The sequence below is a fragment of the Notechis scutatus genome, chromosome 2 (assembly GCF_049901735.1).
Source record: "Notechis scutatus isolate UNSWTSFEM ecotype Mainland chromosome 2, rNotScu1.2, whole genome shotgun sequence".
NCBI classification, from domain to species: domain Eukaryota; kingdom Metazoa; phylum Chordata; class Lepidosauria; order Squamata; family Elapidae; genus Notechis; species Notechis scutatus.
The window spans coordinates 227,730,697-227,743,538 of NC_142010.1; the positions used below are offsets into that span (position 1 = coordinate 227,730,697).

The 12,842-nt window shown below is 34.7% G+C and overlaps 1 protein-coding gene across 4 annotated transcripts in view; it reads right to left on the reverse strand.

Annotated features, from left to right (window-relative positions):
- The window catches only part of ADGRV1 (adhesion G protein-coupled receptor V1), a 258,922-nt gene that overhangs the window by 107,431 nt on the left and 138,649 nt on the right, over positions 1-12,842 (reverse strand). For 3 of the 4 annotated variants that reach the window (XM_087958193.1, XM_087958191.1, XM_087958192.1), the window contains 8 exons: positions 11,716-11,833; positions 10,494-10,665; positions 9,532-9,777; positions 5,414-5,821; positions 4,740-4,924; positions 4,135-4,381; positions 1,008-1,147; positions 95-255 (listed from right to left, as the gene is read on the reverse strand). In XM_087958193.1, coding sequence (XP_087814319.1) covers positions 95-255; positions 1,008-1,147; positions 4,135-4,381; positions 4,740-4,924; positions 5,414-5,821; positions 9,532-9,777; positions 10,494-10,665; positions 11,716-11,833 — 1,677 coding nt within the window. Of the gene's footprint in view, positions 1-94; positions 256-1,007; positions 1,148-4,134; positions 4,382-4,739; positions 4,925-5,413; positions 5,822-9,531; positions 9,778-10,493; positions 10,666-11,715; positions 11,834-12,842 lie in introns of those variants that run through there. The other variant, XM_087958194.1, reaches the window with a different exon arrangement.

Consider the following 12,842-nt stretch of genomic DNA (forward strand, 5'->3'; position numbering starts at 1 on the left):
TTCCTTACTGACATAGTGATTTTCTGAAAGAACTTCCAATATTATCTTTTTAAATCAGTACATAAATCAATAACAATACTGTTACATAACTGACCAGAAATACTGATGAAACCAGAAGAAAAGAAAGCTTCATTGTAAGAAGAGAAGCTCTCTGTCTGTGCACTAGCTGCATAAACTGACATGTGTGAACAAGAACATTCCACGTAATTGGAGGAATCATCCATCAGCTTACAGAATTGAGCATTAGACAGCCAACTACAGAGGGAACAAATATTGGCAGTTAATTTGTTATTTCCTAACGTCACAAAATGTAAACAAACATTATAAGAATTGTGTTGGTCTATAACAGAACCAAAATGCTTTTGTAAATCAGAATAAAGTTCCTTGTTTTGCGGAATTTATTAGCTAGAATACATGATTGGCCACAAGGAACCTAAACTCAAGACAAAATTTAGAATTTAACCAGATGGATGCCAAACTTTATGAGAAAATGTAGTTTTGTGAGGTGTAGGAGACTTCTGAGAAGCCTAAAACAGATTTTCTCAGTAGGTTATCAACCAATGCCTCACAGGTTAACTCAAACATATAGAATATAATTGGATCAATATGTCAAATCTTGATCAGGATTTAAAAAGTATATAAATCACTATATACAGGAACCATTACATGTCTAGATGTATGTTTTCAGACCAAAGCAAAAACTTGATTGTGTCTTATTAATGAAACTCCATCTTTCTCTAAATCTCTATACTCACCATGTAGAAGGCGGCTGTTCAACATTAGGAACACATAAAGAGGAAGGCATTATATATTCTAATAAACTTGTATCACCCTGTCAGCACCTCCATATTTTCTTGGAACTCTGAGAATTGTATGAGTCCAGGAGTGAGTACACTCACACCCTCTATGAAGCTACCCACTTTCACTTTAAATCCACACAGCAGCACATAACTAATAGATGTATGTGTTCGTGTGATAGACACACACACAAAGAATTAGAAATGTACCTTTCAGCAATCTGATTCCAAACAAGACATAAAGACTTATGAGGAATTATATGACTTTCTGTTGAATAAATCCGGTAGATGACCTCATTATTATCTCTTAGCTGAACTGGACTCTGTCTCTTCAAGCTCATTGAAAAAACCTGAAATAGGAAAGATAGACATCTTTTGCTTTTAAAACATTCCTGATTTTTATTTTATACTTGATTCTTATTTTGCAATAAATATTCAAATCTATCTTATTCCAAGCAGACCCTCAGTAACTCCTGAAAAGATACCAATTCTCTAATAGGTATCAGTTTCAAATACTTCCCCTTTATCCTTCCTAAGATACAGTGACTATAACTTCATAATGCAAAGATTTGCTCTTCTGAAGAGATATCATTTAGCCTTGTATTTGCCTTCTAAAACGAGGCCCAAATTCCATCGCAGACAACATGACAAGAGGATTTGAATCCATATCTTATGGATGCCACAATACAGAACCAGTTGTCCTTAATATTAACTTGTTTTAAGAATGCAATCTTCAGAATCTTAAGAGATATATAAATTAAGCAAGTGTTAAACCATATAATTTAAACAATTTATTTATTTAATATTTTACTGGGCAGCTTACCACTTCTTTCCATTATTAAGATTAAAAACCTAGAAATAACAAAAAAAAACCAACAAGAAAAATTCTTCCAACAATAAAAAGAATTCACGCTATATGGACAGTCAATATTCCATCTAGTCTATAAGAGTTGTTTAATGCTCTTTGAAATTAACAGAGATGTAACAGTCCTGTGAAGAGGTTATTCCAAAATGAGGAGGGACATTACTGAGATGATTTGAGAATGAGATCCCTGAAGATGGCATTTTCTTAACGTACCTTCCTCTCCCTGATCTTACTAGATAAGGTGATTCCCCTTACAGCAGGCAGCTCCTGAGGCCTTAAGTTACATATGGTTTTTGAAAAGTGTCAGCCAGCACCACAAATTACATTTGGAAACTGACGGTTTAGTTTAGTTTATTGTCATTGCACCTCATACAACAAAATTAAATACCATCTTCAGTGTACATTATGACTGAAAATAAACAATACACATCCTTCATATTCTATACTGCACTATACAGTAAAATTCAATAGAATTACTGCCCTGGGATAGAAACTGTTTTTCAGCCTATTTGTCCTTTTTTTAAATTATCCTGTACCGTCTGCCAGATGGTAATAGTTCAAAAAAAGGGTGCCCAGGGTGAGATGGATCTTTGAGAATGTTTTGAACTTTCTTAAGGCAGCAGGAGCTATAAAGCTCTTCCAAAGTGGGGAGAGTGCAACCAATGATCTTCTGGGCAATGACAGTAACCCTCTGGAGTGCTGTCCTATCTGCCACTGTGCAATTGGCAAACCGTACAGAGGTGCAATAAATTAAGATACTCTCTGTGGTGCAGCGGTAGAAGGTCACCAGCAGTTTTTCATTCAATTGTTGTTTTCTGAGAAGTCTCAGGTAATATAATCTCTGTTGGGCCCTTTTGACCAGTGCTGCAATGTGAGTACCCCAGGTCAGGTCCTCTTGTATGGTAACACCCAGAAACTTAAAACTGGTCACTTGCTCCACTCGGTCTCCATTGATAAGCAAGGGCTGGATGTCTGATCTGTTCCTTCCATAGTCCACTGTAAGCTTCTTGGTTTTCTTGGTGTTGAGAACCAAGTTATTGTCTCCACACCACAAAAGCAACTGGTCCACCTCATCTCAGTAGGCAGACTCATCCTCCCAGGAGATGACTCCCACCACTGTTGTGTCCCACATAGCCAACATAGCTGTAGCCATGAAGATGTTACATAACCAAACTTTGATATGTCCATGATGATCCAAGCTACCTCATGTTTAATCAGATGCAGCTTCCAAAGAGTTTTCAATGGTAGCCTCATGTATAAAAACTGTTGATGGCATCCTTTTACATTCATATAAGTTTTTGTTGCTACAGTTATATATATACATCTCTACATGGATTTTCCTTGAAGTAAACAGCAGCTCTGAATAAACATGCATAAAATATGAGTATCAAAATAATTCTGTTAAGGCTGGGTAGCACTTTGAATTCCAAGGAAGGAATGTGTTTCAAGATATTGGTGACATCCATATGCCATTTGTCAGAAACACCTTAAACCAAATGTGTCTTTTCTTAGGCTAGTATGACAGCTGTAGAGATCAGCTATGCAAATCCAGAAAACACAGATGTTTTAAGGTATTCCTGACAGGTGCATTCCCATGGGTGTTCTGAATCATGTATTTTCTTTTGAATTTGCAGCACTGCATCATCCTAAATTGTATAAATCAATTGATTTTTTCCAGTAAAATATTTTAAGATAGTCAATAGATCTTCATCTATAAGTCTCATTAAAAATCCACACCATCAGTCAGACTTGCTCATGGAGCTCAAAATCAGATTCTAGCATTTCCTCAATAGTAGTTTTCATCTTATCTTACATAAGGTTCATAAATGTGTCTCTAACAGAGCAGCTTGGGTTATAAAATCTGATAGCTAGGTCAGTAGAAAGAAATGACTCCCTAATCATTTGTGTAATGGATGTACATATTCCTGCAGTAGATTGTCTTGCTACACTAGGAAGGGCCTAGAACGCTATCACAGGCACTGAGACAATGAAAAGCCATTATACAAATAATGAGAATCAATGTATAGCAGGAGAAACCAGAATTAAAAAGATGCATGCTCAATATTTTCTTTGAGAATAATGTTCATCTAGCAACAGCTTTCTTTGATATTCTACACAAATCACATTTGTTTGCCAACTGTAAGCAAATATTCCTACTACTTTCTATGTCCAAATCATGTAGCTGATGTTGTGAACTATGAGAAACCATTAAAGCTAGAAAACGGAAGTCTGCTAATAATATGGTTGATTCAGATGAAATTACATTAAAATGTGTTTAAATCCAATATGTCCTAAATGAAACAAAAGCAATCACAAAAATGAAACAAAAACAATGTCTTATAAGAGTAGTAAAATTAAAAAATTGAGTACTTGGATGTAAGATGATTGGGCAAACTACATACGGAACTTTGATATTTCTAATGGAAATAAAACTCACAGGATATTAATCTAATAGATAGTTTAACAGATTACCTTATTTTTTAGGGCAATTCCTCTACCATCTGCTGTAAACCATTGCTGGCTACTATATTCTGTGACTTGAATGAACCTACAGGTTGCATCATTAGAATGGGATGAAGCAGAAACTTCTAACAAATGGTCAGGAACTCTAATGAAATCCCCATCTTTTCCATCAAATCTATGCCCATTGATTTGTTGTGGATACCAGTGATGTGATGAGATTACAATATAAGGGCAATGGTCAAGGAAGGTTTTACCTCTGTTAAAAAAGAACAGTAACAACAAGCTAAGTAATTAGAAAATTATTATCTGCATTGAAAAATGTGCAGTAGATGCTCATGCCTATTCATAGTTGTATTGGCTCATAAGCAATAAAATGAATAATATAGCAAATATTAACTCATTAGTAATGTATTCAGATTTTAGTTCAACTCTTGTGTGAAATAAAAAAAATGTAATCCTGAACTTGAGTGCTAAAGGATTCACTTCATAGGATATGAGACATCTCAAACAATTTGCTTACTTTCATACCAAGATACATACACAGACCTGCAAATAATCTTTAACATTTACCTCACTTTAACATGTGCTCAGTACATATGTAGAAAATGCCATACCTTTCACCTTGTGAGCCACACTTTTCACCAACAGGAAGAGAAAAAGCAAATTTCTCTGTAATATCTACAAGGAAGCTATAGCCTCGAGTATCCTTGCGTTTGGGATTAGCTAGTGCACAGAGGATTTCATACAAAAGATTTCTGTTTCGATCAGTGAGAGCCTGTATTTCTCCTTCAGATATTACCTTGAGAAGGAAATATTTTAAAAAATGTTCAGTGGCTTGATTCTTTTATGCTGGGATTTGAAACATTTGAAACATAAAAACATCCTTAATAAACATTGAGAGTAAGTGCCATTGATTTCAATGGAGCTCTTCCCTTGCATAATAGCTATATCTAAAACTTTATGGAGGACTAATCTTGAATACATAGTGAAGATAGTATATGTCATGATCAATGTATTGGAATTTAACACTGACATTGTATATCATCCACTCATTCCACTTCAGTTCAGTTAAACATTTGGATGAGTAACATTCATCTAAGTGAACAAATACTGCTTATGGATCCTATGTACAATAATACACACAAATTTATATTTTTAGAAACAAAGCAATCATTGGGTCAAAGCTTTTACTATTCTGGCTTCATCTCTCATTGAAAAAAAATAAGATTAAGATTTCCCAATTCTAAGAAATCTTTAATTATTGCAGAAGGGAGAACAAGATACAGACCTTATCTATGATATACATCACAGCAGCAAGTTGCTCTTCTGTATTTTCTGTGACTATTTTGATATTTAGATGCTGGAGGATTGTGTTCAAAATAATATCATCAAGAGGTTGAAACAGCTGATCGGTCAGACTCCAGATTGCTTGGGAGTTTGAATCAGAGACGATGGTGATGTTGGCAATACCATAGATGCTATCAATTCTGGCACCATCTGTAGGATTGAACAGAGTAACTTGGAAGCGTTTAGGAAATAAATTCAGATATCCATTCTTTGGGTTCAGTATTATACTCAGTAGAACATTTTTCTGTCCAGATTCAAAAGACAATGTTCCTTCAGATGCAATAAAATCTTGTCCAGAGATGGCAGGAGATATGACTACGCGACCAAAAGGTTCAGGTCTCAACAGCTCCTGAAAGTAAGGAAATCAACGTCTAGGTAAGAAATTATGTTGCAATTTGTAAGAACAAATTTGCTTCAAACCATTAACATTTCTAAAGACTTCAGTAACTAATAGAAACTCTGTAACATTGTGTTCTAGAATCCCATATACTTAGTTCAGATGTATTCTGGCAAAAAGTGTGTATCATCAAGTGAGAGAATTTTCAAAACTTTAAATTGTCCACTATCATTGGTAAAATGATTGAGGAACCAGGTAACCCTCTGCTTTCTTTAACAGAACAGTATTAATTCGAAGGAGAAGTCTTCCAAAAGTAAAGTGAACTGCTTTAGCCATCACTTTGGGCAGGCAAGAGATGAAGACTGAAATTGAGACCTAGATGATATGTTTGTAGTTTTTAAATTATTTGTCCTTCGGTAGGCAAAAGAAGCCTGGAACCATATTTTATAAACATATAAAATAAAATACGTTACATAGTAATTATTAGTTACATAGTCAACACACACACACACACACATGCACGCACGCGCACACACACACACACACATATATCCACACATATCAGAGGTGGTATTCAGCAGGTTCTGACCAGTTCTGGAGAACCGGTAGCGAAAATTTTGTGTGTGTGTGTGTGTGTGTGTGTGTGTATGTATGTATGTATGTATGTATGTATGTATGTATGTATGGCATTCAGCTTTGTTCGGGTATTTTCCCACGTCATTGTAGTTGTGCTTTTAAAGTTGTAGCAACGTTTTGGCAGAATCTCATCTGCCATCATCAGGCTTCTGTTGAGTGAGAAGCACAGAGCTGAAGACAGAAGCCTGAAGATGATGAATGAGACTTCATCGAAACGTTGCCTAGATACTTCCAATCTTACGCGGGAGAAAACCCGAATAACCAAAGATCCACATACAAATACCATGAACCTCAGAAAATAATATAATATATATATATATATATATATATATATATATATATATATATATATATATATATATATATATATATATATATATATATATATATATATATATATATATATATATATATATATATATATATATATATATATGGTCTAAAGCAGGGGTATCAAACTCATGGCCCGGATGCATCACATGCTGGCCACGCCCACCCCCAATTAAGTGAAGGGAAAAAAACATTGTGATACGTGACGTGATGACGTGTCATTGCAAGTTTGACACCCCTGGTCTAAAGCCTTAATAAGTTCAACTTGCAAAGATTCCAAGCCACAGTATTTATCTTTTTGTTCAGTTATTTCCCCTGTGGGAAACCATGGAAGATGGTTTTCTGTGGCAAAAGCCTGTATTTAGTATATGTAGAGTAATTTATTAACTCTAATAAAAATCTTGAATACTTTATCTATCTAGATGTAGATAGCTATGTTTAATTACTAATGTTCAGCCAAAAAAGCTCCAGAATTAATCCTGGTGACAATATATCTCCAAAGAGGAATACAGAAAGAGCACGCTTGCCATAGAATTGCCCCTAGGGTTATGCAGTGTTTTGCATTTGCTTGGGAAGAAGTAAATGCGGGAGCGTTAATAAAATTTATTTCTGCAATTTATTAAAATGGCAACTCTTTCAATTCTTGACAAAAGAAACACAAGAGCATTGAAAGTATACGGCCGGACCATTATGTCAAGTGTCCACTCTGGCTCTATTGATGGCTATATGAAATACAGATAAGATTGAAGAAAACACCACAGGTTAATAACTAATGTTATCTAACACCCACAAAGATCTCAGAGTTAAGATCAGACTGAAGGAGAAAATCTAACACTTAGAGAACCAATCTTGATAGCAAAATGAAAAGGCCTCACAAGGATAATGATGCAAGATAACATACCAAAATACTAGTGCAACACATAGAAAGATGTAGGGGAGATATCTTGCTGAATGGGTACCTTACCGATTCAACTGATTCAACTGATTATCTACTAATTATCCTTGATTTTATAAGTATAAAAAGATTTAGAATAACACAGGAATGCTTAAAAGAAATGAATTCCCCAAAATGTCTATGTAATATAATATTTCTGTCCATTCTATTGTTTGCAAGTTTGGGTATTATCACATTTTCATATTTTATTTGAATCCAGATTTAATTCTTTCTCAGTACTACAATAATTCTTAGAAATATTAGTGTATAAAAAAATAAACCACTAAAAACTGTACTAGCTTGTCAGTCTTTAATCCATATCCCAGGTTTCAGTTAAACAACACCACTGTTGGTAGTTAAGCAATTACTATCAATCTGCCTTCTATTGAGGACCTGTATACTGCATGAGTCAAAAAGAGGGCTGTGAAAATATTTACAGACATAAACTGTTTCAACTCCTACCCTCAAAACAATGCTATAGAGCACTGCACATCAGAACAACTAGACACAAGGCAATTTTCCCCCGAACGCCATCACTCTGCTAAACAAATAATTTCCTCAACACTGTCCAACTATTTACAAAGTCTGAGTTACTATTACTATTAATCTTCTCATCACTCCTTATCACCCATCCCCTCCCACTTGTGACTGTATGACTGTAACTTTGTCGCTTGCATCCTTACGATTTATATTGACTGTTTCCTAGTATGATTTGATTGCTTATTGTACCCTATGACTATTAGTAAGTGTTGTACCTTATGATTCTTGACTCTTGATGAATGTACACTGAGAGCATTTGCACCAAGACAAATTCCTTGTTGTTCAATCACACTTGGCTAATAAAAAATTCTATTCTGTTCTAACCTCGTCCTTGGCAGAAAAAAAATATTTTTTCTCCTGGTTATTTTAAATTAGACACCATCTCTTCTATCTGGGTGGTGGAACTGGCAAAAGTAAAAAGCAGTTAATTCACAAAGGACCAAGGATGAGTTCAATGGTCAATGATAGAGTAACTTCAGTTAAAATAAGAAAGGAAAACTATAGGTTTCTAACAAACTCTAATTCTGTTCTACATTGTCACCTGGAGAATCCATCATAGAAATCCAAAATGAATTTGCTATCATAAATGGCTGCACAAAACCATTATATGGTTTTTGCAATCTAAATAACCCAATTCAGAAAGAGGGAGTTGACCCACAGTGACAAATGTCCACAGTGTAACTCAGAAGAATAATCTTTCACTTATTATGAACAAAATAATCTTGCAGTTATTTCATTCACCCCAATGTGAATGAATTTTGTTGTTTCAATTTTTGTTGTTCCCTCATAGAACATCCTCAGCCATCAAATGACTATTTCATAGCCATTTAAATTAGTAACTTTGCTGGAAGAGTTTGAAACCACTTCTCCTAAATCCAAATCAACTATATGTGTTCCAAGTTTTCAAAGGACTGCCATTGTTAGATGAAATCTACAGCTTATTGTTTTCCAATGTAATTTATGGAATTTCAAATGGGCACTATTTTTCCCTTTGAATAAAAGAGGTAAACTAGAGAGAAAAAGTTATCAGGCTATTACAAACCACTATTTTAGCTTCCAACTATTCAACAAAGAATAAATACGAAAATACTTTTTATGAGAGTTTTTTAGAGAAGAAATAAGGGCATCACCAAATATATGTGAAAAATCAGAAGTCTAGTAATTTAATTTTATTAAAAGGCTTTAGTTATTGTGAGCTGCAGCAGCTCATTTTATCAGTTGACATCTGATGATATCAGATGACATCCAGATATACTGCAAGATATACTCGTGTCCAGCTTACCTGAGTTCTGTAGTCGACTGAGATAGCAAATGCTGTGTCAGAATCTCTCATCACTTGGAGTCTAATTGAAGTGGTTTTCATATGGGCCACAGCCAGACGAGACCCTACAGCAAAGTAGATGAGATCCTTCTGCACAGAATCACTCTCTAGCACTGTAATGTGTGCAAATCTGGCACTCTCGTTTAAAGCTGCTCCTTTCCCCACATCATAGAGTTCCACGAAAAAACATATCTCAGATTCAGCAACCTGATAATCAAAATGAACAATCAAATGACTGCACATTTTCCAATCAAAGGGCATATTTAATATTTACAATTTTTTTATCCCTAGTGTAATTTTGCTATATTTTGTGCAGTGAGCTTTCCAGATCATAGGACTATATGTTTGGCCTTATAAAAACAAGAGTTACTTAGAATCTGGATAGAAATCCTGCTGTCATTCATGTAATTTGTTTGTGAATCATTAAAATCATTCTGGGAAAGTACACATGTATAAATGAGCTCTTCAGTGGAAAAAGTTGTATTAATTTTATGTTTTTTCAATCTTGTTTCAAGGACAATTAATAACTCTCCTTTTTTTTCTAAATACATAGAAAAATTCTCTTCAGGATTTGTGAATTTATTTATTTTTTTAAAAAAAATCTAATGGAAATCCTTCACATGCAGTCTACAGTTAGCTCTAAAGATTACTGAACTTTGGAATATAAATGCTACTTAAAAAGAAACAAGTATCAGTGCAATGTCTAAAATCCTACAATTTTCCAATTTTCTACACAGAACCTCATTAGTGGACAGATTCCCACTGCTGTAATCTCACATAAATCACAAAAGAGAATATCCAATAGCCCAGAACTATGATAATGCAAATGGAATATTCTCCAGCTTCTCATCATTTGACCACATTCTAGTATATGTTATGGGAGAGTAGTTAGGAGAGGTGACTAATTCATTATAAATACTCACATTATCAGGCTGGATTTCAATAGAAACCATGCATTGTATTTGGCCAGCCTTACAAGTGGTAACCCCTGTGACAGCTATCAGTTCATTTGCCAGATTGGTGCCATTACTCTGCAGGACAACTGAGGTTTGATTAAAAGTCACACGCCAAGATACTTTCACATCTTCAAAAACCCTATTAACAAAACAAACCAAAATAACTGCATTGATGCAGGCAGCTATTGGAAAAGTCTTTACCCTCACATCTGTTTTGTTCTTTTGCTTATCACAGCACAATTGTGTATTTTTAAAAAATAAACAAAGTTTATCCTATTATTTCCATTGCTAAGTCATAAAGTGCAACCACATCATTTAACAATGGCAATCCCTACAATCCAGCTTGCTATCATTAACGGCATCTCATAGTCATTAGGCAAAGCAACTTCTTGCAACTTCCACAACCTGTTAATCGGGAAGCCAGCAGGAAGCTGTAAGTCCTAGACCAGCAAGCAGGTAAATTGGATACTGATAGGTGGAGACTGCAAGGGGATGAGATGATGCTTGCAAGTGCATGAGAAGCATAGCATTGGCTAGAAAGGGTGAGTGAACACACACATAGCTCACACATAAAATGTTATGGTAGATAGAAACAATAACTTTAAAAGCGACAGTCCATTCTTTTTAATATAAGGATTTCAATCTCAAATCTTGTTTAGAAAATGCTGTTCAAATCAAATTTTTCATAATATGAATGAATTTTTCACATATGAATGTAGTGGGATGTCTTTGATTTTACCAATTGTATTATATTGTATTGGTAAAATCAAAGACTACTATATCATTATATTATATGACCAGCACTTAAAATATGAAAGAGAAAGTTATTAATGAGATGGATCAAGTGCCATCTGAATCTACACTTTTGGCCAAATTATACTTTCCTGAAGAAAGGGCCAAAGATTAAATATGTGCACATTGCAGATCAGTTAATTTCACATGTTGACTATTATGTGTATGAATTAGAGTAGATTTATTTTTCTCATTTTTGTTCAGTTTTGGTATACTGATTGACATATTCTAAATTTATGAGAAAATTATCTCAGTTTGCAGTAATTTACTGGAACTTCTAAAAGGCTTCATATTAAGATCCTGTCACAATGTATCCTGCTTACAATTATAATCCTTGACTTGACACAATGCATTACAATAAATGAAGGTAACACTTTTTATCATCTGTTGCTTGTACCTGTTTGGCTGTCGGGTGACAAAAAGTTCTAGTTTCCTCTTTTCTGAATCTTCATCAAGCATAAGACCATGTTGAGTTTCTTCACTGAATCCTAGAATTCCATTCTGAAGATCATTTCCTAAATGGGAAATAGATCATTCCAAAATATCAAGAAGCAAATAAATTATTACATTGTAGAATTCATTAAAAATATTTTCTCAAAATGAGATAATTAAGATATAAGATACACATGGAATGAGGAGCTATTACAATATAAGTGGAACAACTGTATTTTATATAAAATAATGGGGTATTTAATACTGCCATAATTAAAACATTTAAGAATACTTGTGAGTTTTAAGATACAATAGGTTGGAATATTGTTGATACGATAATCACAACACATATATAATGGCATTTGTTTATTGAATCACTACATTTTAAAGCAATTGGGTATCTTCATGACATAGAATATTCATATGATAAGGCACTAGGGAAAATGACAGGGCTTCTTTACCAATTTTTGGAAAGATATCACTAAGAAAGGTTAAGTCTTCCTTAAGTTGTGCCTGACTCTTGCTCAGACACATGTTATTTTTCTAGCAACAAATTGGAATGCTCTTCTATTGTCTACTTTGCTATTTTAACAAGAACTATATGGCTCACAAATTATTGGCTTAGGTTGTTATGATGATAACAAAAATACCGTGTTTCTCATATAATAAGGCTGGGTCTTAATTTTGAGCCCCGAAAAATGGCTAGGCCATCTTTTCGGGTGACTTAATCCCCCTTGCATCTTTGGGCGGGCGGCAACGGCTTGATGTTGACTTCAGCATTGGTGGGGCACTTTGTATCGGGTCAACGCAGAGCAGCACCATATCCGGGTGTGCAACAAAAGTACTTCCTAACGGCAAGCCACCCCACCATTCCCCCGTTTTCGCATGTTTTAATATAGGCCTTAATTTGGGGGAGGAGCTTAATTTCATTTCATGCCTATAAAACATGCTGGGACTTCCATTGGGGAGGCCATATTGTTGGAGAAACAGGGTAGTTACCATCAGAATATTTTCCTGGGTAAGGAGGGATGATCAGAATGGTGCAAGTAGCATTGAGGAATAACAATTCAAGTCCTGCCACTTTTCCACTCA